The sequence below is a fragment of the Sorex fumeus genome, unplaced genomic scaffold, assembly GCF_029834395.1.
Source record: "Sorex fumeus unplaced genomic scaffold, SorFum_2.1 ptg000054l, whole genome shotgun sequence".
Classification (NCBI taxonomy): Eukaryota; Metazoa; Chordata; class Mammalia; order Eulipotyphla; family Soricidae; genus Sorex; species Sorex fumeus.
In genome coordinates, this window is record NW_026606111.1 from 24,660,478 (window position 1) to 24,687,035 (window position 26,558).

A 26,558-nucleotide genomic window follows, 5' to 3' on the forward strand; every position below is an offset into this window, starting at 1 on the left:
AACATTAAGAAAAATTTAAAATTACTGTTTTGTTTTTGTTTTGGGTTTTTTTTGTGGGAATGAATGTAACCAAACCACAGCTCTCGTTTTCACTGAGAAAAACTCCTGATTTATTATCATAATGGTTTGTAGTTGCGTCGTGTGCTTACTACTGAAGAATGGGGAGAAAGAAAGAAAAACCCCTAAAAACCCAAAACCCAAACCCAGATTCTTAACATGTTGTGTTTCCCATCTCTTTTTATTTTGCAGTCCAGAGCACAGCCGCCAGAAGAGAACAAAAGGAAGCCAGTTTTGGGGAAACTTGGCAATCTGTTCACTGCTGGGAGGAGAAGGAACACGAGAAACGGGGTCGAGTGTCCCACCAGCGCAAATGCCAAATCTGGGCCTCCCAAAGATGTAACCGCCGGCAAGCTCGCCGAGAAGGAGGGCGAGAAGAGCAACAAACCTCAGGGCGACCAGCCGAAGCAAACGGATGCCTGCGAGGAGCCGGGCGGCCCCCAGAAGCCCCAGGAGCCCCAGGACCAGCCCTGCTTCCAGGAACCCGTGAGCCACACCGAGCTGTCACCTGGTGGCGGCTCGTGCAGCACCGCAGCGGCGGCGGGGCCGCAGGGCCACGAAAGTGATTCATCCCAATTAGAACCTGTAGAGGCAGAGGGAGAGACTTTCCCAGATGCCACCACCGCTGCCAAGCAGCTGCATTCCTCGCTAGAGAAGAACTCGGGGCGAGAGCAGGCGGAGGCGGGGGAGGACGCGGCGCAGCCGGGCGCAGACCGCCAGCGGGAGACGGCCCAGCAGGGGTCGAGGGGGCTGCAGGGGTCCCCGGGAGCAGCCGGCGAATCCGCCGACCGAGCCCCCCCGGACGGGCACGGGTCGGGTGATCCCCCAGGCGACCCTCCGGCGGAGGACGCGGCGTTGCCGCGCGGCCGAGGCGCGCCTGGGGAGCGCAGCCCGTCCGCCACGGTCCTGACGTTGGACATCTACTTGCGGAAGACCGAGGCGGCTCCGGGGGGCGAGCCGGCCCCCGCCGCCGGGGAGGGGGGCGAGTGCAGCGACCCCGAGGACATGGAGAAGCGAGGGAGCGGGCGGCGCTCGGGGCGGCGCAGGAAGTCGCAGAAAAGCACCGACGCTCCGTCGGGAGCCGCGGACGGCACGGCCCGGGACGACGACGCGGTGTTCGAAGACGAGGCGGGCCCCGAGAACGGGTCGGCGGAAAAGAAAGGGAAACCTCCGCGGGTGGCCACCACCGACGGGGGCGTCGTGCCCACTGCCAGCCCCGAACCTTGCAAGCCGGGCGCGGGCGCGGCCAAAGCGCAGCAGCGCGGGGCCGGGGAGGCGGCGGAGCGGAGCCGAGCCACGCCGCAGCCGCCCGCCGCGTCCCCCACCAAGCGGAGGGGCAGGAGCCGCGTGCCCGAGGCGGTGCCCCCTTCTCCGGTCGGCGGCCCGCGGGCAGCCGCCAAGGAGTCCACCGCGCCCAAGAAGACTCCCGCCCCCGAGCCCAGCCCGGCGGCGGCGGCGGCCAAGGGCGCCGCGGGGGACAGCGGGGACGAGGCCACCCGGGTGGTCCCGCGCGAGCTCATGGTCAAGAGCAGCTCGCAGCTGCCCGACTTCAGGTCGGAGCACAAGCGGAGCCCGCTGCCCAATCACTTCGACGGGCGCGGGGAAGGAGGTCGAGGCAAAGAAGCGGGCCGGGCGGCCGCAGCATCCGAAGGCTCCGACTCCTCTTTGAAACCCAGGAACCATTTCGGCGCGGGCAGGTCGACGGTGACCACCAAAGTGACCCTGTAAGTAACTGCGGGAAGGGACTGGGGGGTCGTGTCTGTAGGGAGGCTGGACCACCCCCCACACACACACACACACTCTCCTCCCACCTCCCCCCGAGGTGCCCGAGTGGTGGTTTTTGCATTTGTGGAAGCGCCTCTGCTGAAATGAATATGGTTGAAGGGGGCTATTAGTTCAAGAACACTGTGAAGGTTTAAAGGAGATGGTATGAGCCCAAGAGACTCTGCTAGGTTCTTTTTTAATATATGATTTAAATGAATATAAAACAAGTTGTTCACATAAGTAATAAGGCTCAATCTCTTCTTTAAAAATGCACTGGCATTTCTAGATTTAAAAAAAAAAACATGCAGTGAACTGGCAAGCTACCCGTGATGTATTCGATATGCCAAACACAGTAACAACAAGTCTCACAATGGAGACGTTACTGGGCCCGCTCAAGCAAATCGATGAACAACGGGAAGACAGTGCTACAGTGCAGTGAATTTGAAAACACGGAGCTAACAGTAGTATGACCCAGCGACTGGGGCATGTGTGAGTTCAAGAGGATTTAAAGGACTTCAATGGAGTGGAAATGCATTGTTGGGGCCTTAGAGATAATACAGCCGCTTAAGGTGGCTTGCATTGCATGTGGCTGAGCCCAGTTCCGTCCCAGGCACAGTCTGTGGTCAGCTGAGCACAGAGCCAGGAGTAAGTCCTGAGCACTACCAGGTGGTGGCCTCCAAGCAAGAACCAACACAAATAAATGCACTATTGGCTTTGATCTTTAAAAAGAAAAATTTCAGTTACGAGTTGGATTACTTGTTGTCCTTTTATAGTGTTAGGGGATGGGGTCATATTTTTTGCTTCTAGGTTGAAAGTGACTTTCAGTTACAGAAAAGGAAAAGAGATCCCTTTTCTCACTGGTAGACAGTTTGCTAACTGGAGGGGCACGGTAGGAGGATCAAGCTCAAGCACAGTCTGAATACTCTCTTATTGATTCTTTACATATTTGTTGAGTGCCTTCTTTGCTAGATGGGAGATGATTCACAGATGATTCAGTATGTTGTCCTTGAAAAATTTATTGCCCAGTCTGTTACACAACATGTAGGCAGATAAGCCAGTTAACAGCATGCAGTGGCAATGTGGTTATGTTTAGTGGATGTGACTTACCATCTGTAATACCTGGGGAAGAGCAAAGAAGCTTGGCTTTTGGCATTATTATTATTTTTTTTTTGGTGGAGATTGCACATCACTGTCATATGTGTAATTTGGCAGGATAGGAGAAGGTTCCATATACAACTGCTAGGATCCACCCCCTTCAAACCCCCGCCCCTTCCTTCCCAGACTCTCTTAACTCCTCTTCCCCAGACCTACCCACTCCACTTACATTGCCCCCCTGAAGTTACTAAATTAAAAATGAATAAATTGCTTAGGATTTTTTTTACCTGCATATGCACATAATTATTGAACTGGCCTTTTCACAAATGGTTTGATTCTATTTTAATTCTTAGAGAAACCAGCATTAGAGTGGAAGGTCTGTTTGGTGAACACTTTAAAAAAAAATCTGCTTAATGAATAATTTGAGCTACCTCACCAGCTGCCAACCTAGAGACCTTTGATATAGTCAGTTATTTGTTCTGTAATGACAGCATCAGGGAAATAACCTGAGTGAATGATGCCCATTATTTGTAGAAGGCCCATGTGACAGAACAGTTGGAATCTCCAAGCATGAGCCTTAAGAGAAAAGTTGCTGTGTACCTGATTCTGGACACCTTACCTGTCTTCCGGCCGGAATACACCAGTGGAAAAACCAGAATTGTAATGTTATGCTGTGAAGCTACAGGGTAAACAAATCTGGGGAAGAAGATCTTACAATGAAACTCTTAATAGACTGTTTCCTGTAACAGAACAAGAACAAATGTCTTTTTCTCCGTAGTGATTATTTTCTACCTAATATTTTCCCTTTGCCAAATCCTCAGTTTATTAATATCTCTTTTCCACAGGCTTTGCCCTTGTTGAATTGGCAATGTATTGAAATGGAGAATTAATTCTTTGTCAGCCTTTGATCCATTTATGGTCGATGGAGTTTTTTTTCAGACCTTTTAACTTTTTTTTTTTAAGATCATATTTTAATTGAAGATGTTACTTAGATTATTTTGAAAAACAATTGGGAGTTAAATTTATTTTATATTTCTTTTTTTAATATTTCTGAAAAATAGTGATTAGGAAGTACCATCTATGTTGAAACTGTTAAATACTTTACTTCTCTATCATGTATGGAATCTTGAGATTCTTATAGTGTGTTTTTAAAAAGGACAGTCTCCCTCTCGTATCCAGGACTTTTAAGACTCCATATTATTTTCCCATCTCACAGTATAATGAAGGCATTACAACATGAGTTATAGTAGCTTTCCTTTTAATCAGCTCGAAGTAGGTTAATTGTAGTGACTCTTAATAGCACAGAAAGTTTGGTTGTAAAATATATTTTGATCTTAGCACAAATCTTTAATGTGCAGATGTGTTTCCTGTCCTGAAGGGAGCCTGTTGGCCAGCCTGTAGTGTTTGCCATTTACATCAGAAGATGCACTTTGATGTTTGATTGTTCATTCCTTCAGCTGATTAGTGAGACTTTTATTAAATGCATATTCCTGGCATGTAAACATTTCTCATTAACCACTAGCATATTTAAGCTCTCTTTCTAATCATCTCACTTGTTTTAGAATTTGATTTTTAGAAAAGTACTTAGAACAAAGTTTGCTTTAATATCTTAATCTGAAATATAGGTTTGCAATAAGGGAGACTAAATATAGAGAAATTGGGAAACAGGTGCATGGGAGGAAATTAATGAGAATATATCACATTTAGTTTTTAAATAGAATTTTTTTTAAAAGAGCATCTAAATTCTTTCCTTTTTGGTTTCTGGGCTGTACCTGGTGGTTATCAGGGATCATTCCTGGCCAGCCCTGACTGTATGTGGAGCCCCCAAGGACTTCAAGGATTGAACATGGGTCGGCTGTATACAAGGGAAGCACCTTACCTGGTGTATTATCTCTCTGACTAGAAAGTCTAAATACTTAATGTTGTGTTTAGGATGGGATGTCTCAAGTCTTCCTACTCTTTTCATTTTTCTCAGGATTAAGTGTCTCATCCAAAGTCTTACTAGTGAGGTTCTGGATTTTCTCCTCAGTACCATATACTTCCCTCTCTCCACAACTACAAGCAAGAGTTTTTTTGCAGACAAGTCTAGAGCTTGTATGAGATTTCAGCGCTTCTCCACTTAGAGCACATAATCTATGTGCAATCTTTATCTTATAAATTTCCTGATAATTAATTCACGCAGTAAGTAGTAAGGCTGGAAGGAATTTGAGATCTTTTGAGTAGCCTGTGCCTCTCTGGAGAAGCAGAATAGTGGCGGGATGGGAATCTGGCCCCCCCAACCCAACACTCTGCATCAGATTAGGGCTCCAAGTCACTCTGTGTGTGACCTCGGGCAAATTACTTATCTAACCTCAACTGCCTCAGCTTCCTCATCTTGAAAGGAATGTACAAGTTGTAAGTTAGGCAAGCCATAGAAAGTCTTTCTCAAGTGCTTAGCAATCAGCAAATACTAGTGCTTATTATTTATCTCTCACATTTTATAAACCACTAGAACCATGATTTAGACATTCTTTGTTTAAGGCTTTGGTGTTTGCTCTTCTAGGAAACTTTGCATAGATGAAAATGATATGTGAAACTGATCATTAGAGTGATTCCAGTTGAAAGGAAGGTAGCTGGCCAACGCCTCCATCCCGCTGTCTCTAACTCAGTCCCTGATCCCAGGCATTCCTCTATTCTTAACTTGTGGGGAAGGAGAAAATCAGCTCTCTTCTAAACTCTCTTTAAAAATAGAGAGTTCTAAGAAGTAATTTGACCAAGTACACATAACATAAGAAGTGGACTGGAACCAGCCAATGCCAAAGATTTCATTTTGCTTTTCAGAAAGAAGCTACATATACATTCAAAGACTTGAGGGCTGGAGCGATACCACAGTGGGTAGGGTGTTTGCCTTGCAGGCGGCCGACCCAGGTTCAATTGCCACCATCCCATATGGTCCTCCGAGCACCCCAGGAGGAATTCCTGAGTGCATGAGCCAGGAGTAACATCTGTGCAACACCCGGTGTGACCCAAACAGAAAAAAAAAAAGACATGGTTTGTGTTAGGAGCTGATTACACCCAAGAGAAACAACTGGGGGAAAGGTGACTTTCTGCTCCAGAAATGGTGGCCAAACCACCAGTAGAGTAATTGATGAGTAAATTATAGTATATCCACGTGGACTTTTTTTTATATATATATTTATTTATTTTTTAATAGTGAGGCACCATGAGGTACAGTTGTAGACTTACACATTTTTGTGCTTGGGTTTCGATTATACAATGATCAAACACCCATCCCTCCACCAGTGCGCATTTCCCACCACCACGGATTCCAGCATCCCCTCCCCCTCCCCAGCCCCCATCCCACCCTGCCTCTGTGGCAGGGCATTTCCCTCTCTCTCCTTTTGAGTGCCATGGTCTGCAAAAGAGGCATTGAGTGGCAATCATGCTTGGTCGACAGACTACCCTCAGCATGCTCTCCCATCGTGGGCGGATCCTCCCAACACCCTTTATTTGGTGTTCCCTTCTCTTTCTGAGCTCCCCCTTCCCCTAACATGTGTGGTTGTCCTCCGGGTCATTGAGTAAAATTCCTGGTACTAATCTCTGCCATACTTGGGTGTTAGTTTCCTATTTTGTTACTTTATGTTCCCCAGATGAATGCAATCTTTCTATGTCTGTCCCTTTCTTTCTGAGTCATTTCGCTTAACATGATACTTTAACATGATACTTTAAGTCTACGGCCATACCACCCTGAATGCGCCCGATCTCGTCTGATCTCGGAAGCTAAGCAGGGTCGGGCCTGGTTAGAACTTGGATGGGAGACCGCCTGGGAATACCGGGTGCTGTAGTCCTTAGGGCTGGAGCGATAGCACAGCGGGTAGGGTGTCTGCCTTGCACGCAGCCAACATGGCCGACCCGCATTCAATTCCTCCGCCCCTCTCAGAGAGCCCGGCAAGCTACCGAGAGTATTCGATATGCCAGACACAGTAACAACAAAGTCTCCAATGGAGACGTTACTGGGCCCGCTCGAGCAAATCGACGATCAACGGGAGGGCCTATGTGCTATGTGCTATATGATACTTTCCATGTAGTACCACTTGTATGTAACTTTTATGCAGGCATTAAGAAAAACTTTCATTTAAAAAAAGTAAAACAACATAGTTTACAATACTGTTGATGGTAGGATTTTATGCATAACACAATCCAGCCCCAAATTTGAATTTTTTTGTAGCTGAGAATTTGTTAAATATAATATTAGTAACCTTCAAGATACTAAACTGTGAACTGAGTAATCACAATTCTATTAAAAATGTTTATAGAAAGACTGGAATTACATAATATGTTAAGAGATATGAGACTAGAAAGATGAATGTTTTTCATTTTTATGTTTCCCAGATGTTCTATAGTGAATACTTATGTAATAAGAGAAAATATTATAGGGGAAAGATGAAGGGAACAAAATATTCAAAGGAATTAAATAGCAGGTATTTTAATATCCAACCTATTGGACTCTTACAAAAATTTGTCATAAAATTGAAATGCATAATTGATGTTTAGGGAAATACCAATGTATAGAGTATAGGAGGGCTGGAATGATAGCACAGTGGGTAGGGCCTTTGTCTTGTATACAGCCAACCCAAGTTCGATTTCTCTGCCTTTCTCGGAGAGCCCAGCAAGCTACCGAGAGTATCTCGCCTGCACGGCAAAGCCTGGCAAGCTACCCGTGACATATTTGATATACCAAAAACAGAAACAACAAGTCTCACAATTTGTTGTGAGACATTACTGGTACCCGCTCGAGCAAATCAGTGAACAATGGGAGGACAGTGCTACAGTGCTACAGAGTAGAGGAGTGCATTAAGTATTTAAATGTGTTCTCTTGTTCTGAGATGTCTTTGAACTCCAAAGCTAGCACAGTAATGCATGCTTTCTAGGTGCTTGATAAATTTGTAATCTTCTCACTCTGTTAAGATTCTTAGCTTCATATTTTTATGCCTTATATGCAAGCAAAAACCTCTCTTAAAAAATCATATTTAGGGCTGCTTAAAAATGGTTCCCTTTGACACCCCGTGGATTAAAGGTGTGACACATATCACAATGGAATATGGCTTTGCTATTAAAAAAATGATGATACAGCCTGGATGAACTAGAGGGAAGTATTTTTTATGAAACAAATCAGATGGAGAAAGCCAAACACTTCATTTCACTCACATGTGACATACAGAGAGGATGAAAACTGGATGAGCTAAATAAAACAAAAATAAACTTTTAGACTCTTAAGATCATTACATGGAGGCTCTTGGGCATTTCAAGTTAATGATGTACAACAAAACCATAAGAAAAAATACTATTGTAGGCATGTTACCCAGACTCCAAAAAGTGATTTTTTTAAAAAGGAGTTTGCTGAGCAGGCAAGGTGAAGAGAGGGAGGAAATTGTGGATCATTGGAGAAGGGACACTGATACCAGTGGGGCATTTGGAGCTAAAAGCCCCAAACTCCATTATTAAAAGTATTGTGGGGCTGGAGCAATAGCACAGCTGGTAGGGCGTTTGCCTTGCAAGCAACCAACCCGTGTTCAATTCCCAGCATCCCATATGGTCCCCTGAGCACCGCCAGGAGTAATTCCTGAGTGCAGAGCCAGGAGTAACCCCTGTGCATCACTGGGTGTGACGCAAAAGGTAAAGATAAAGGCCCTCCCGTTGTTCGTCGATTTGCTCCAGCGGGCCGAGTAAACGTCTCCATTGGAGACTTTGTTGTTACTGTGTTTGGCATATCGAATACGTCACGGGGAGCTTGCCAGGCTCTGCCGTGCGGGCGAGATCCTCTCTGTAGCTTGTCAGGCTCTCCGAGAGGGGCGGAGGAATCAAACTCGGGTTGGCCATATTGGCTGTGTGCAAGGCAAACGCCCTACCGCTAATAAATAAATAAATAAAAATAAAAGTATTGTAACGATTGTGTCTAAATAGCACTATAGCACTGTCCTCCCATTGTTCATCGATTTGCTCGAGCGGGCACCAGTAATGTCCCATTGTGAGACTTGTTGTTACTGTTTTTGGCATATCAAATACACCATGGGGAGCTTGTCAGGCTCTGCCTTGCGGGCGGGATACTCTTGGTAGTTTGCCTGGCTCTATGAGAGGGGCGGAGGAATTGAACTGGTACCAGCTGTGCTATAGCTCCAGCCCATCGTGTCTAAATAAAATAAATAATTAAATAAAATAAATAATTAAAAAAAGTCATGATTGCCCGAAGGGAAGGGGGAAGGGCCTGGGTAAGAGGGACAATTGCATGACAAAGGATAGAATTAGGCTTCTAGTGGTGAAGCTAATATGAAGTAAGTACACATGCTGATTTTCAGTGATAGCTGAATCTTATAGTTTGTCATAACAGTATACTACTTCAGTTCAAAAAAGGAAAGCATAAAACATCTGTATAAAAGATTTCAGGGGGCCAGAGAGATAGTACAGCAGGTAGGGCATTTGCCTTGTATATGGCTGACCCAAGTTCAATCTCTGGCATCCCTTATGATCCCCAGAGTACTGCCAGGAGTAATTCCTGAGTGCAGAGCCAGGAGTAACCCCTGAGCATCATTGGGTGTGTCCCCCCCGACCAAAGATTTCAGTAAATCACCACCAACAACAATAAAGTTAACAGAGCAGAAAGATGCTGAGTTTTCATTATTTGTATACTCGCTTTTAAAGTGGCCGAGATTAGTACCAGGAATTGTGCTCCATGGCTTGGAGGCTAGCCACACATGCTAGGGGAAAAGGGAGCTCAGATAGAGAAGGGAGCACCAAATAAAGGGTGTTGGGAGGATTCTCCCAGGGTGGGAGAAGCATGCTGAAAGTAGACTATAGACCAAACATGATTGTCACCCATTGCCTCTTTTGCAAACCACAACACCCAGGAGGAGAGAGAGAACAAAAGGGAATGCCCTGCCACAGAGGCAGGGTGGGATGGGGGATGGGGGTGGGTGGGAGGGATACTGGGACCTGTGGTGGTGGAAAATGGGCACTGGTGGAGAGATGGGTACTTGATCATTGTATAACTGAAACCCAAGCGCAAAAATTTGTAAGTCTACAACTGTACCTCATGGTGTTTCACTAATAAAAATTAAAAAAATAAAAATAAAATATAAAATAAAAACCGGGTCAATAAGTTTATCTTCCTGCTTTATCCTTGCAGTCCTGCCAAGCCGAAAAATGTGGAACTCAATCTGAAAACCCCAAAGAATCTCGACAGTCTGAGCACTGAGCACAATCCATTTAGCCAGCCAGTCAATAAAGGAAACACTGCTACCAAAATCTCCTTATTTGAAAACAAACGTGTCAACGGGAGCCCCAGGCACACAGAGACCCGGGCTCCTCGCAACCTTCCCCCCTCCAGTAAAACATTTGTGGGGAGGGCCAAACTAAATTTCGCCAAAAAAGCCAAGGAGATGGAGCAACCTGAAAAGAAAGTCACACCAACCAACCACCAGAATGGGGTACCGGGGAAGGAAGCCACCACGGAAATGAAAGCCACGCTCTCCAAAGAAGCGTCTGTGGCCGTGACCAGGGACCAGGCTGTGGGTGCCCCACCCAAGGCAGAGGCGCCCTCCAACACCAGCTGCCCTCCCGACCCGGGGGCGATTGCTCAGGTGCGGGTGCAGGACCAGCTGTTTGCAGGAGAGGTCGCCACAGAAGCTGCTGACTGCAAGGCACTTGTTGAAAACCTAACTGGGATGGCCCACGACAGTGCTTTGGGGCATGATGCCCATGTCCCAGCACCAGCAGCCACACTGAAGCCACAGGATTCAGGCTCTGACTCAGCGCCCTTGGCTGAGTCATCTCTGGGGCCTTCTCTGCCTGGGCTTGCACCCCATCAGGTGGATGGCCCCCAAGGTGCTGGTGCTCCAGTGTCCAGAAGCAGTGTTCCAGGCTCCACTCTGAAAGTATCAGGAAACGGCTCTCTTTCGCCTGAGCCTCCTCAGTGTCCCGGAGAGGAAAACCCCAGCAGACTCTCCGGAGGAAGAGAAGCCAGCCCATCCAGGGTGCTGGTCCAGGTCCGGTCGTTCGTTCTGCCCGTGGAGAGCCCCCAGGAGGTGAGCACCCACATCATCACTGACAGTTCTGAAGTTAGGGAAGGGCAGCTGCCCAGTTGTCACAATGAACTGGAGGTGGTTTCCGTTGCCAGTTGTGCGCCCCAGAAAGAGGAAGTGGGTAATCAGAGCTCCCCACCGGAAGGCATCTCCTGCGGAGAGCAGCATGGGGCAAGAGCTGACCCACAAATCATGCAACTGAAGGCATCAGAGAAATCTCTGCCTCTCCAGGCTCAAAGTCAGGGTGACACAAAGCCCCCGCTGGCCAAATCCACCTGCAACAGCGATCACTTGCAAAGTCCCCCAAGGCCAGCTCAAAGCGCCGTGAATGGTCAGGACAGCCCCGCCAGCGTTTTGAACGTTTCTGCTGGGAGTGATGACAGTGTGTTGGATTCTTCTTCAGACATGGAGAAATTCACAGAAATTATCAAAAAGATGGATAGCGCAGTCTGTGTGCCCCAGAAGAAAAAGAAGGGCAGGATGCCCAACTCTCCCATCCCCCCCTTTGCCATGCCCCCTATTCATGAGGACAACTTAGAAAAGGTGTTTGACCCCAACGTGTTTACCTTTGGCCTGGGGAAGAAAAAGGAAAGCCAGCCAGAAATGTCTCCTGCTTTCCATTTGATGCAGAACCTGGACACAAAATCCAAGCTGAGGCCCAAACGTACGTCTGCCGAACAGAGCGTCCTCTTCAAGTCCTTGCACACTTATGCCAATGGGAAGGACGAGTCCCCGACCCCTTCAGAAATCAGTGACAAAGAGAACAGGGATGTCCCCAACGGTGGTGTGAAGCGATCCAGGCTGGAAAAGAGTGCCCTGTTCTCCAGCTTGTTATCGTCTTTACCGCAAGACAGAGTCTTTGCTCCCTCTGTGACTTCAGTCAGTACAATGACCACATCTTTCAGCACTTCTCAGAACACTTCTCCTTCTCGGTCTTCTGTGTCACAGCCTGTGGCGGAGGGGGCCCCGCCCTGCAGTTCAGAAAAACAGCCGAATCTTCCGCCCGGCAGCAGCTCCTTGAAGGTCTTCAACTTCGACTCGTCCAATGCTTCTCATTCAGGCCTGAAAAGCCCAAGCTACATGGAGAAATACCTGCAGAGAGATGAAGCCAGGAAAGAGCTTGATGCACGAAGCAACCTACACCTGCCAGAGACGAAGTTTTCTGAGTTTCTGAAACTGAAGAACAGTGATGATACAGATAAAGTGAACCATGCAGAAGGAGTTCTGAAGTCTAACTATGCAAACAGTGACACAGACTTCGCAGGCCGTTTCAAATCCAGCCGGTTTGACCCAAGCCTTTCTTTTTCTGGGATGTCACTATCAGAATCAGCGGTAAGTGACAACATATTGTCGTGTATTGAGGATATTTGTGAGAGGGAGAGGAGAAAGGCATGATATATAGTTCATGCTATTCTTTTAGAAATGGTTAAGCACATAAGGCAGGAGCAATAGTATAGCGTGTAGGGCATTTGCCTTGCACATGGCTGACCTGGGTTCGGTCCCTGGCATCGCATGTGGTGCCCCCCCCACCCAGCACTTCCAGGAGTGATTTCCATGTGCAGATTCAGGAGCAACCCCTGAGCATTGCCCACGTATGTCCCCATACCCCAAATGAAAGATTATGCTCATGTTTATCCATCACATATTTAGAAAACCTCCCATGTACAAGGGGCTGCTGAACTCCAAGAGAAGTGATACTAAGATTCTGTTCTTTTGGCATTGTGGGGAGGAATGTGGGCCACACCCACAGGGGTTTGGGGACTATTCTGGCTCTGCTTGAGGAACCATGCAGTGCCAGGGCATTGAACCAGGATTGGCGGTAAGCAAGGCAAGTGCTTTAATCCACGCACTATCTCTCCAGCCTCAAAATTTCTGTTAGGACATTCATAGACTGACTCAGAAAATGAGCTACACATATCTGAATGCATTTGGGAATTTATTGTTTTATGAAAGGTGCTGATAAGATCCCTTTCATGTTCAGTGACAGATTGAATGCATTATTCTAGCAAATATTTATGACAATGTGTAATACTATACTTAGAATTCTGAAGATCTGTGAAGCAGCTTCCTTTATTTGAAAAAGCCCCCACTAGGAAATCGTAATCTGAATTGATTCTCATGTACGATGAGATTCAAATCGTGTATGTAGCGATAAACTCTTAATCCATAAAGTTGAGAAGGTATGCCTTCTCTGTTTGGAATTAATTTTCTTCCAGGAATTTTTTTTTTTCCTGAAAAGTGGTCAGGCAGGAAAGAATTTTTGTACCAGGTTAGATTTTTCCTTTAATAGCATAGAGAGTGCCACAGTCAGACTTTGAACAATTTTGGTTTCTTCATTATCTGTTATCTGACTACTAGAAATTTTGTTTTTGTTATTAATGTGAATTTGTGCCTTTCTGTCACCAAGCTCAGTAAGCAAACTGAGGGAGGGCAGTGAAGGAGCCAGGAGGTCTGATGTGTCCGGTCGGCTCTGCCTCTCTGGACAGGAGGGGGCAGGAGGGGCTTCTGTGCTCCTGTGCTCCTGGTATCCCTGTCCTCCTCTGATGTCCCAAGCCTGCGATCTACACCTGTGATCCACGCAGGAGAGACCTGGCACCTTTTTCATTTGTTCTGTCACTGTAGCTTTGAAAAGAGATACCTTCTTTTTCAGACCTTTTGTTTCAGGACCCTTTTATGTTGAAAAGTTATTGCAACCCCAAGAGGTCAGGGTTCCTAGGAGTTACTCCCATCACAATTAAGCTTTCAAGGGGTAGACCACAGCCAACAGTGCTCAGGGCTCACTGCTTGCAGGACTCAGGGCTCACTACTGGCAGGGCTCAGGGGGACTATATGCAGTAACAGAGGTTAAGCCAGAGTATGACACATACCAGGCAAGATCCTTAACTACTGTACCATCTCTGTGGCCCAAGATAATGGGGATTAGTTAGGTAGTTTTGGTTTTTTTTTTTTGAGGGAGGTGAGGGGGGTGGGGGCTGTACCATGCATGGCTGTGCTCAGGGCTTGCTCCTGGCTCTGTGCTCAAGAATCATTCTGGCAGTTTTGGTGAGACAAATACAGTTTCAGGGTTCAAATCAGGTTCAACTTCATGCAAGGCGATTGTCTTACTCCTTGTATTTTATCTCTGGCCCCCAATCACAATTGATTTTATTAGAAATTAACACTAATTTCATATGGCATGGACTCTCTAGAAAATTCCACATACACTAGTGAGAAGAGAGTGAAAAAAGGTAGGTTTTTGTTTGAAAAATTCTGTTGTCCAAATGCTCAAGGATTTGAGCACCCTACAGAGACCCCTGGAACATGCTTTCCAGAATCACCACATAAACAAACTTGAATCAGCATTCAGAAATCATGTGATTATGGTTTTTAGACCTTTCAAGCATGAAATTTCAGCATTGCAGCTTCATTCTCTTTTTCAAATCATTCTCAGATGATATTTATTTGTTGCTAGTGACATCTTGGCCAATCGTGTCCTACGATGGTGCCACTAGACTGTTGTAGCTCAGATGAGAACGAAGTGCTAAGCTGTCTAGTCTGTCTCTAAAATGCCGGCACAGCCATGCGATTGCTTCATGACACATTACCCAGAATGTTTCTCCATTGCTAAATGATGTATGACTGTACTTCTCTTATTTGGCTACACTATAATGGACAACAGCATGCAAATGACCCTATGAATTCCTTGAAAACCAAACCAAATGGAGTCAAAAGAAGTAGCAAAGTGCTTTATACTTTCTCTTAGTTGTGTGTGTGTGTATGTGTGTGTGTGTGTGTGTGTGTGTGTGTGGTGTGTTGCCAGGGCTCAAACATAGGCTCACACATAAGACAAATCTCTACGTTGCTCCCCCAGCCTTCCGCCCCGCCATCCCTTTTCTATCCCGGTATGGGCATTTTTTTTTAATTCCATGATTTAATAAAAATGTTTTTGTTTGTTTCTATAGGTTCTGGGTTTGGTTGACAAGAATACGTATTCTATTTTTAATGTACTACCTGAATTTAATTTTGAATATCAGACTTTTTCTTAACTTGCCTACTTCTAATGTGCATATACAAGTAAATAGGTGTATGCCATTGGAACTCCTATTAATGCTCTTTTCCTCAGTGGTCTTTTGGGCGCATTCCACTCTGGTGTAATGTAAGAGTGAGCAGATCAAAGGCAGACCTCAGACTAGGCATCCTGGTTTGCACTGAAAGTAGTTCATGTTTTATAATATTTTACATGTATAATTACTATTTTTATTATCTTAAGTATTTCTGGTTTTACTTGTTTTGTAAGACGATTTAGGAAATGATTGGTTTTGGTACCGTATAAAATGTATTTTGTTCATCAAAAAGGAGTACTAAATAAACCATGTGCCATATCCATTATGAAATACAACACAGACACTTTTATTTATACTTGTGATGGTTCTGTGAAAAACATACCTACAAATTCAGATTAGGTGTATATATGAACCTGCAAGATTGACATTGGCCACTTCTAGATGAATAACAAATGCATTGTAGTTTCTCTTTATTTGAGATTATAATCAGACTGTTGGAGTAACAGTCTCTTAGATAACTTCTCATTCTGTGAATTGAGGTCTCTCCTGGGACCCTGGATTTTCTAGATTGGTGGAAATATACTTAGGCATTTTTAAATGAGGAGAAATGATCTCAGTTCAAAAAGAAAAGAGTGCTTTAGAGTATAACCATAAGAAGAATTTCCAAATGACTATGGCATAGATCAAGGTGGCCTGTTTCAAACCATGTTTCAAAGTTATGAAGTGATTCTACTTCAAGGTTCCTAGGAAAAGAAGAGTGTTAATAGAAGTTTAATGAATTGTTTTGTTCATCTGGTTTCAGACACTTCGAGGAAATGTCCAAAGTAAAATCAACCCCCGGCCCGGAAAGGTAAGGTTACTTTCTATTCCTATTCAGGATTTTATTTAGGCCAGCCTGGTTGAGGGCAGTCATCTGTGCTACCACTCTGGTCTTCTTCTAGGTCGTGATATTTCGAGAACCTGAAGTCTCCGAGGAGTGTATTGAAGTTTTTGGTGACATTCAGGATTGCAGCTCTTGGAGCCTTTCTCCTGTGATCCTCGTAAAAGTTGTGAGAGGATGGTAAGAATGGCACTCTGAGTTCCTGATTTCACAGCATTTGTGTTTTACACGTTTAGGGACCCTTTTGGTCTTTAGTGCTAACTTAAAATTACACCTTACACAATTAAAAGGGGGAAACTACCAGTCATAGTGTTAAAAGCAATTCATAGTGAAGATGGCTTTTAATCATATTTCTGATCATCTAAAGGATGTGGTTTATGCCAGAAAGAGCACAGAAATACAAGTTTCTTTTTTTTTCTGATTCAGTTATTTATTTATCCAAATGTTAACTGAGGTATAACAAAAGGTATTGATGTCCCATCCACAAGTCCTTGACGAGTTTCCTTTTATCTATGTTCTCACTTAACACTTTTTGGATTAATGTATACTTTTTTTGAATATTTGGATTAATATAAAATTTTTTTAAATATAAGAAAACTTTTTATTTATGAATTTTCACTAAGGTTGGTAAGAATTGTACCAATTGTGTTGATAAAGCAGGTGGTATCATGCTGATCAGATTTTTTTCTATAAGGAAAGACTTTTTTTTTTTGGTGGTGGTGGGAATTGATGAAGGACATGCTTTGTCATATCTCTAGCACTATCTGTTCAAGGTAGTTCAGTGAAGGCTAATCTAAAAGTTCTTTACCTTACAACTTTTGACACAGATCATTATAATTAAATAAACTGGTGGAAAATTATTTACCAGCCTAGTTGCATCTAAAAAATGCACATGAAATTGAAATAAAGAAAAGAAGTTTTAAAAAGTTTCTTATCAGTATGCTTACCTCTGATAACTTGTTTGTAAACTTCCTTGAGATAAAGAGGGTCATGATCTAGACATTTATGATTTTGACAGTTAGTAAGGTTTTTGCTGGCTTCAATCAGATTTGCAATATGTTTTCTATTAGGTATTGTACATTTTAATATATTTTTTCTATACAAGCTATTAGAAAAATACAGTTAGCTCTTGTTTTTAAACTTGAATACTAAAAAATTGTGCCAAAGCCAAATTTTATACCACAGTTTTGTTACTTCTCTCCTTTTGCACATACTTCTGGCTTCCCGTTTTTCTTGTAAGCACTTTGCTACAGATCTTGATCATATGTTCATATGAGGTTTTCCTTAAGTGTTTTACTGGTACTGGGAGGTATATTTTATTTTATTTTATTTTGCTTTTTGGGTCACACTTGGTGATGCACAGGGGTTACTCCTGGCTCTGCTCTCAGGAATTACTCCTGGCAGTGCTCAGGGGAACATATGGGATGCTGGGAATTCAACCTGTGCTGTCACTCCAGCCCCCGGGAGGTATATTTTAAATATGCTTTCCATTATCTCCCATCTAGTCCTTTATCAACATACCCATTGATACTGTACTAATGATTTTAAATCCCTGCAAGAGAAGTTTTGTTTTACATTAAATATAAAAATATCAGTATTTTTCCATTTGTTTGATGTGTATTCCATTCCTGAGTCTCCAGTAAACTAGAAATTCCAGAGAACTTTAGTGACACTGAGACTATCTTGATACCCCAGATTTTACATTGAATTATCAGAGATTTAATTTCTCCCAGTAAAGTTTTAGTCTAGGGGAAGATTTTACTATTTTAACTGCTCTAGAGTTGACTACTAGCAAAAAATATTTATAATTCTATAATTTATACACACTATTTGAGCAATCAAAAACTCTCTCACAAGGTCTGGCTGACAGTTTTGCTATGTTTTATTCTTAGTTGGATTTTGTATGAGAAACCAAATTTTGAAGGAAACTCCATCCCTTTAGAAGAAGGTGAATTGGAACTTTCTGGTCTCTGGGGTATAGAAGATGTTTTGGAAAAAAGTGAGGAGACAGAGTCTGCAAAGCCTGTGGTGATTGGTTCAATCAGACACGTGGTCCAGGTAGGTTATGGGAAAACTGGACTTTATTCATATAGCAAATATTCATTAAATGCCAAGGGTAACTTTTATGTTAGATTCACTTTTTGGAAATAAAAGTGAATATACAGAACTGACTGGTACCTTATGATTGTATTTTTTGTTAAGTATTTGTACAATTTAGGTGAATTAGGAAAAGAAGCATTCTGATGTCATATTATTCCCCCAAATTCCCAAAGGTAAGCCACTCACCCCTCACCATCTCTCTGTACTCATATCCAAATGCCTTTTTACTTAATAATCTTGTTTTGATCAATTCCATGTGAGGAAATTTTTGTCTGTTTGTTTGTTTTGGGCCACACCTGGCATTGCTCAGAGAGTACTCCTGGCTCTGTACTTAGATATCACTTCTGGAGGTGCTAGGGTATCATATGGGGTGCTGGGGATTGAACCCGGTTGACCACATGTAAGGCAAGCACCCTACCCACTGTACTATCTAGCTCATGTGAGATTTTTAAAAAATTTTGTTTTATGGTTGCTGTGTGAATTCTTACTAAATTGAGTGGCTTACACTTCTCTTTTGGAAAATAAACAATCCAAAAATAATTCAATTGACAGAAACTCTGGGGTTTCTTGTCCAAGGAAGGAAGGAAGGAAGGAAGGAAGGGAGGGAGGGAGGGAGGGAGGGAGGGAAGGAGGGAGGGAGGGAGGGAGGGAAGGAAGGAAGGAAGGAAGGAAGGAAGGAAGGAAGGAAGGAAGGAAGGAAGGAAGGAAGGAAGGAAGGAGATGCTATTTGAAGCCATATTACGGGTTGGGTTAAATTTCTTGGTTCCTTATTTGTTGATGAAGAAATTGTATCAGAATCTTTGTGACTTTCTTTTGGGATTTGGTTATTCGATTTACTTTGGCAATGTAATACACACCATCTTCCAGTGAAAAATGAAAACCTTGTATATGTAATTGAGATGGACATGGGGGTGCAGTTGGGAGAAAGAGAATGCTCTAAATGAAGATGAGGAAGAATGAGTAATAGTTTTTGGCAAATAAACTTACCACCTGCTTCCAAGGCTGGCCTTCCTGAGTTACTTAGATGACAACTAAATCAGGATTTCATAAACTTTTTTCTGACTGTGGCTCCTTCCGACCTTGTTTTCTTCCTGTGGTCTCCCTGTCCTGCTGTCTTACCCCTGATTCTCATGTGTGGACTCCCATTTACAGAATTTTCAACTTGTCCATCTTGGGATATATGGGTCTACTCGAGAAACACTATTCTAATCGACTGACTCTTTAAGGCATACACGTACTGTGAAGTCAAGCACAAAGAACCCCACTTAAGGCTGCTTTAGTTCATTGAATAATCTACCTGCAGTTTACAATTATTGCTTATTTAACATTGGTACTAAAACAAATTTTAAAAATGCAAATTCCACCACTCTTCTTTGTTTGATCTGCATTCGTTATTCTTTCTTGCCCATATTATACTCTTTTTCCTTCATTGTAATACAGTTATGATGATGTTTTCCTTCTATAACTGAAGGGTGTTGTTCTTCACCCCTTTTCTCTCTACACCATTTTCTGAGGCTCCTCTTCCTTCTGGTAACATCCTTCAATGATTTGTAGTTGAGAGAGGTATCAGGATTTGGTGAAGTGAGAACTGATCTGGGGGTATCCCAGATGGTCAAGGTAAAGAAAGGGAAACATTGGTAAAGAGACCTCCTGTTTTGCATGATAATAGCAGACTTAGTGTAGTTTTGTGGTTTTTATGGTGCTACCTGGTTTGGAGTTTAACCAAGAATCAGAGGGCATTGATATCATGCGTCATCGTGTATTTATTTACTTTTGGTTTGGGGGCCATGCCCTGTGATGGTCAGAGCTTTCATCATTTATTTCACCTTTCTTTGTCCTGTGGAAATTAAGGTTGTTTCTGGTTATTTTCTATTTTAAATAATGCTATGTGAGCATTTTAGTGCTCTTAATATTTTGTAATATTCTGATTCATATCCTTTGAGTAAGTTTCATAAATGCTGCTTGTTTTATGACTTTTGATACATCATAAATTATATTTTTGTAGATAGTTTATAAATTCTTGAAACATGATGTAAATTACAGCAAGAGGGCCACCTTCTTAGTTCATTAGATCTGTTCCTTTTGGCAGTGCTTGAAAGAATTTCACATGCGCTCATCCTAGCACTTTCATTTTTTAAAAAAATATTTTGGGCTGTCCTCAGGCGGTACTCAGGGCTTATCCGTGGCTCTGAGCTCAAGGATTATTCCTGGAGGGCTTGGGACCATATGGAGTGCTGGGAATAAAATCTGGCTCAGCCATATGCAAGGCAAGAGCCCTACTATCTATTCTGTCACTCTGGCCTTATACCATCATTTCTTTTGGACCTTAGTTAGCTTAGCAACATAGAAGAGGTTCAATAAATACTCGGTGCTTAGGCACTAAATTGGGGGGAAAAATAAATAAATTGGGATAGAGGCCTTTTGAAAAGTGTTTGATGAATCACGGATGTATGGCTCATGGAACAGCAACCAAAGTGCAGAAATTCTAAAGTCATCATAAGTTTGTATGTTTGCTGACATGAAACATGGATGTTTAGGAAACAGTCAAGGAAAGTTATTATGGGAGCCCTTACAGGCATGCAGTCAAGGTTGAGGAGGACTCTAACCACTTACAGAGCTGAGTTCCACTTGGATCATTAGAGCAAAGGAACTGAAGTGCCTTGGTCACCAGGCAATGCCAGGCAGCTGTCTCACTGAGGATGAGATAAATATATTCCAGAATTATACCAAAACATGTTCTTGATAATCTTTGCTTGAATATAATACTGTGACAGCGTTTCTACCCCAAAGAGTTCTTATTAATTCATTAAGTCATGGGAACAAGAAAGGGATAAAATGTCAGATGCCCTATGAAATATAAGTGTACTGTACTTAAACCTTATTATTTGAGAAGGGTTATGAGATCACTGAAGATTTAAATGCATGCTATAGTTATTATTATATATTTATATGTTTTTTTTAGGATTACAGAATTAGTCAAATTGATTTATTTACTGAACCAGAAGGGCTGGGAATCCAAAATTCCTACTTCGATGATGCTGAAGAAATGCAGGGATTTGGTGTAATGCAGAAGACTTGTTCCATTAAAGTGCATTGGGGCACGTAAGTATTTTCTCTTCGTGTACAATTCCAATGAAGCGTTTTTGTGAGTGTTGTTTTGGAAAGAGAACAGAAGCTGGTCTATCTCTGGTTTGTTGTTAAACCATTAATGACTAGATGGTACTGTTTAATAAGGTACATAACATTCTGATTCTTTGGTATACCTGTATCATTGGAATCAGCTCTTATAAAGAGTCACTTGACTGAGAGAAGTGCCGGGGAAAGAAACTGTATTTATTTAATGTTGGGATTTCCTTTACATGGAGAGTCTGATTCTTTCAAAGCTGAATAACAGATTACACCTTTGTGGTAATTCAAAGGAACTAAACATGTGCCTGTTGTTTCGGATGGGATGAAAGCCAGTACGCGTGGAGTTTCCTGTGGCCACACAATGCCACTCAGACTCTGAGGATGTAGTTTCTCCAATCGCAGGAAACTGCAAGAGTATTTTGAAGGAAATGGGATATCATAGTTGGAAAAATCAGAAAGTGCAGACTGCAGTACCCCAGACCCTGGTCTCTAAGGCAGAGCACAGAGCCCAGGGCTATAGAACCTACCCATTGAAATATAGGAAATTGCATTAACATTCTTTGCATTTTATTACAGATATTTTCCTTGTAAGATTTTCTTTTTGTGACATTATACACTGTCTGTGTGTGTGTGTGTGTGTGTGTGTGTGTGTGTCTGTGTCTGTGTATACATATGTAATCATACGTTCAGAATATTCTTTAAAGGGTTCACTAATGGGATATGGATAAGACGACACTTACATAATGTGTCAGATAATGCCACAAGAGCTTATGTTAGGGAGAGTCAGTGTTGCTGTGCTCTGCTGGTCTTTAGGAAGGGTCCCAGTGACATTGCAGCAGAGATGTGAGGGACATGAGCAGCTCTGGGAATATGTTTGGAAAGAGGGTCAGGGGACCTTCTTTCCCAGTTTAGGCTGAAAAGACAGCATTTGCAAAACTGCTGGGCATGCTTGGGCCACTGCTTAGAGATCAAAGAGACTGAAATTGAGTGAGCAAGAGAGCAAGGAGTCGGATGATGTGAGAGCCTTTTAAAGCTGGGGAGAAACCATTGATACTCTCAAGGACGTGACAGTCATTGGAGGATTTTAATTTAGTGCCTGTGTTTTACAAGCACTCAAGTACCTATGCAGAAAATAGATTGTAAAAAAGTAAAGGTACAAGCAAATAATCCAGTTAGGAAGTAACTGATGGTCTGCAAAAGTAAATAGACTGTGGCCTCATATCATAGTACTGGTGGAACACGGTCAGATTCAGATACCTTCTCGTGGGAGAATGGACAATGTTTACTAATGGATTCTGGGTGGGATATGGGAGATTCTGAGACATAACAAGGGCTGGGGATCCTAACAGCTATTGTGATACAGAAAGCTTGAAAGAGCAGGTTTCCTTTGAAAGAATCGAAGGAAAATTCCATTTAGAAGAGGCTGTGTTGCAGTTGACCTTCAGTATAAGTAAGAAAGTAAGTGGAATGTGCTAGAGGTGGTGGGGACAGAAAGTTAGGAGTCATTGGTCTCAAAGGGAGCCAATGGGCAGAGGAAAGAAACTCTCTGAGCCTTGGATAGTTTTTTAATGTAGCAATTGAGAAGAGAAGGAGGAATCTGAACAAACTGTCTTTTTTTTTTTTTTTGCTGCTGACTTTAATTTTTTTTTCACACTAGAACAATCAGTACATTTTTGCCCCTCAAAACAGTAAAGTTAAGAAATATTACTTTCCTTTGAAAAGAAAGAAATAGTCCTCTGCCATTAATGTTTCCTCTGTGACTGAGAGTTCTATGAGTTCTATGAGTCAGACCTGGGCTGTGCTGAAGCATAATGAGCTATACTTAAGTGATGTTTCTCAAATAGGAAGTTTATCTTTGTCTTCAAGGAAGTAGCTGCAAAGCTGTCATAATTTACCATTGATGATGGGTTTACAGGGCAATGGATACTTCTGACTGTTTATGTTTGCTGTTGTTAGGCTAATCAGAAGCTACTTGGAGGCCAATTCAAAACGTGAACTCCTGGAACTTAGTTGGTTAGCAAGAGAATGAGAACATTAGTACTTTATGGCTCTTCAAGTAGGGTCTTAATGATTTGAGAGAGTGAAGCTGATGAGAAGGATCTGAGTTTATTTTGTTCTTGTTGGTGGACCAGTTTCCTGGAGTGGTATAAGAGAAACCATCGCCATGTAGGGAATTTTTTTATATTCCATGATATTCTCAGGTTCTGTTCACTGAATTAAGTTCTATACATGGACGGTAAAAGAGTTTTACTTGTCAAAACTTTCCCTTTTGTGGAGGGGGTACTCCCAAATAGTGCTCAGGATGTCTGGGGGCCTAACTAGGGAGTCTTAGCCAATCAGGCCATCAGTTCCATGCAAGAACCAAAGGGTGTTGTACTGTTCTGTCCCTGAAGTGCTGAGGATATCAAGGCCACCCCAGTAGTGCGAGGCAACCAGGGCCACATCTTATACTATTCTGGGCCCTCCAGGGCTGCCACCATCTATACCCAAGGAATCAGGTGATGCTGGTAACAGAACCCAGGTCAAAAATTAGGCATGTACCCTAACCAGTCTACCGATTGGTTAACCAATTTTCCCAGTTTTTTTCAAGAATGTCCTTTATGGATATTTTTCTCTAACCCAGGGCCAGTCAAAGTTCATGTTGGCGTATTTGTCTCTGAAGTACCTTTTAATTCTTTCCTTGCCACTTTTTAAAGAATTTAGGACACTGTCTTGGAGAATGACCACATTTAGGATTTACCCAAGTGTTCTCTTGTGATACCGAGTAATGTGTTACTCTAGGTTTGAGTCTCCTTGCCAGAGCAGGCACAGGATGAGCAGTTTGGGCAGGGGTCCTTCCTTGAGGTCCTTCCTTCAGGTCCTAACTGCCACATTCAGATTGTGTGTCACAGAACATGCATGTGTAAAGCTGCTTCCGGAGTTAACACCAGGTTTGGTTGCCTACCCAAATGGGTATCTCCCACAGTGCTCACTTTTAGAGACTTGTTTTCCCCGTGAAGATTCAAAGCTCATTCTTGTTTGACTTCAGAATCAGCATGTTCATATTTAACCTTGATTATCCTGTTGGATAATCATGTCAGGAGAATAAGACTTCACATTCATGTCAGGAGAATAAGACTTAGGATTCATTTTGGAAATACTGACTTTGTTTTAAGAACAAGTGAAAAAGATGAAAACCTTCCCTCCTCCCTTCCCACCCATCCCCCAACCCTTATAACTTTAAGCATATTTTCGGTCTTTTTCCTTTTCCTTTGTTTGGATTTTGGCTAACACCTGGCTGTATTCAAAGTTTACTCCTAGCTCTGCTCAGGGATCACTCTTGGCAGAGCTTTGGGGACTGTATAAGGTACTTGGGATCGACCTGGAGTTGGTTGTATGAAAGGCAAGCACTGCACTGTATGCCTCTTAACCCCTGCACTATCTCTCTGGCCCTTGGTTTTTGGTTGTGTTTTTTAATTTTGTTTTGTCTTGGAGGGGCAGAGGAGCTCTTGAGTGATGTTCAGGAGGTCTGGGGACCCCATTGATGATTATCAGCCCCTTGGGCTGTGGGACCCATAGATGAACTGAAGGATTTGATGCTTCTCAGGCCCTGCAGTGCCAGGGATATGCAGGCAACCTGGTGACACCGTCCAGGGCTGTGCCGAGCTTTGCCCACACCATGTAGTACTGGGAATAGAACCTGGATTGTCATATGCTAGGCATGCTCCCTAACTGCTCCACTGTCTCCCAGGCCCTCAAAGAATATTTTTAAAGGGTAATTATGTTATTAGTAAGCATAGATGGCCATTATTGTTACTTTAGCAATGTTCATTTGTATATATTTGTAACTATTAAAATGTTTTCTTTTTCTTAAAAACTATATTTTTAGGGAAAGGGAAAGAAAGTGAAAAGAATGCAGGGTGGGTCCCAGATTATGAGGAGGAGGGTTCTGCTCCTAAATGAGGATTCCCTATATTTTGAATTTTTTTTTAAATGAAAGTTCATGCTTTACAGTTTTAGCCTAATTTTAAAAGTCTGATTAGGTTTAAAGAGTACCTTTAGAAACTAAAATAACACTGCCTGGAGGTAGTTTCCCTCTCTCCTGATGGCCTCATGAATCATGTATCTTGTTGGGTTAGAATTTAGAAACAATGTGCCATGCTTTGTATGGGTTTTCCAATTTCCAAGTCCCCCCACCCCCACCCCTATCACATCCCCCCCACCCTCCACCCCCCATAATTGTAAATATCTCATGCCAGTGCCAATCCTTGGAGCATGATCTCAGTCTTTTTAAATGGATCAATTTATGGGTGCTTTTTTAAATCAACTCCCCAGACCTAAAATTTCCTCCCTCCTGGAAAGGTTATGTGTAAAACTATAGGCATCGAAGAGAGTGAAATATTTAATATTGGCTGAGCAGATTCCCTCAGCTCTCAAACTACAAAAGGAGAAACGTAATGGAGCCCAGGACCATGTGTTTCTGCCCTTGTTTATGAAACGCCCACACCACCTGCGGTGAGGGGTCTCACTTCAGGGCCTGTGGCTTGTCACCTATGGCAATCTGCCTGTACAGATGGGGCTTGAAATCAGCCCGTGGTAGTTGTTTACAAAAAGAAATGCAATATTGGGCCATAGGTACAGTAGAGAGGCTCTTGCCTGCACATGGCCAACCTAGGTTTAGTCCCTAGCGCCATATATGGTCCCCTGAGCACTGTCAGGAGTGAATCCTGAGCCAGGAGTAAGCCCCAGGCACTGCTAGGTGTGACCCCAAAACAAAAAAAAAGAAAAAGAAATGCCATATAATTCTTAATAGTCATGCTTTCAATGGGCGGAGTGATAGCACAGCTGTGCTCAGGGTTCACTCCTGATAATGCTCAGGGGACCATATATGGTGCTGGGGACTAAACCCAGGGAGAGTTTGCCTTGCATGCGGCCGACCTGGGTTGGATCCCTCCATCCTTCTCAGAGAGACTGGCAAGCTACCAAGAGTATCCCGCCCGCACCTCAGAACCTGGCAAGCTTCCTGTGGCGTATTCAGTATGCCAAACACAGTAACAAGTCTCACAATGGAGATGTTACTGGTGCCTGCTAGAGCAAATTGATGAACAATGGGAGAACAGTGCTACAGTTCTACAGTGCATGCTTTCAACATATGGAGAGTTCAAACATCTTCTGTCTAGCTCCTGTGTTTTGTCTTAGTTTTTGTTTTTTGTAGTTTAGGGTCATTACAGTCACGTTTAGGCTGGAGGGATAGCCCAGTGGTAGGACATTTTCCTTGCACACAGCCAGCCGTGCCGACCCGGCTTCAATTCCTCCACCCCTCTTGGAGAGCCCGGCCAGCTACTGAGAGTATCTCGCCCGCATTGCAAAGCCTGGCAAGCTACCCGTGATGTATTCGATATGCCAAACACAGTAACAAGTCTCACAATGGAGATGTTACTGGGCCTGCTCAAG

At 43.4% G+C, this 26,558-nt stretch overlaps 1 protein-coding gene and 1 non-coding gene across 4 annotated transcripts in view; both read left to right on the top strand.

The window, feature by feature from the left end:
- The first annotated feature begins 1,062 nt into the window (after window positions 1–1,062).
- The window catches only part of CRYBG1 (crystallin beta-gamma domain containing 1), a 65,541-nt gene continuing 40,045 nt past the window's right edge, over window positions 1,063–26,558 (top strand). For 2 of the 3 annotated variants that reach the window (XM_056125078.1, XM_056125077.1), the window contains exons 1-6: window positions 1,063–1,781; window positions 10,079–12,305; window positions 15,819–15,866; window positions 15,958–16,076; window positions 17,789–17,954; window positions 20,959–21,098. In XM_056125078.1, coding sequence (XP_055981053.1) covers window positions 1,063–1,781; window positions 10,079–12,305; window positions 15,819–15,866; window positions 15,958–16,076; window positions 17,789–17,954; window positions 20,959–21,098 — 3,419 coding nt within the window. Of the gene's footprint in view, window positions 1,782–3,551; window positions 3,603–10,078; window positions 12,306–15,818; window positions 15,867–15,957; window positions 16,077–17,788; window positions 17,955–20,958; window positions 21,099–26,558 lie in introns of those variants that run through there. The other variant, XM_056125079.1, reaches the window with a different exon arrangement.
- LOC130033901 (5S ribosomal RNA) lies at window positions 6,625–6,743 on the top strand. Its single transcript, XR_008794006.1, has one exon. It is a non-coding gene; the product is annotated as a 5S ribosomal RNA (ribosomal RNA).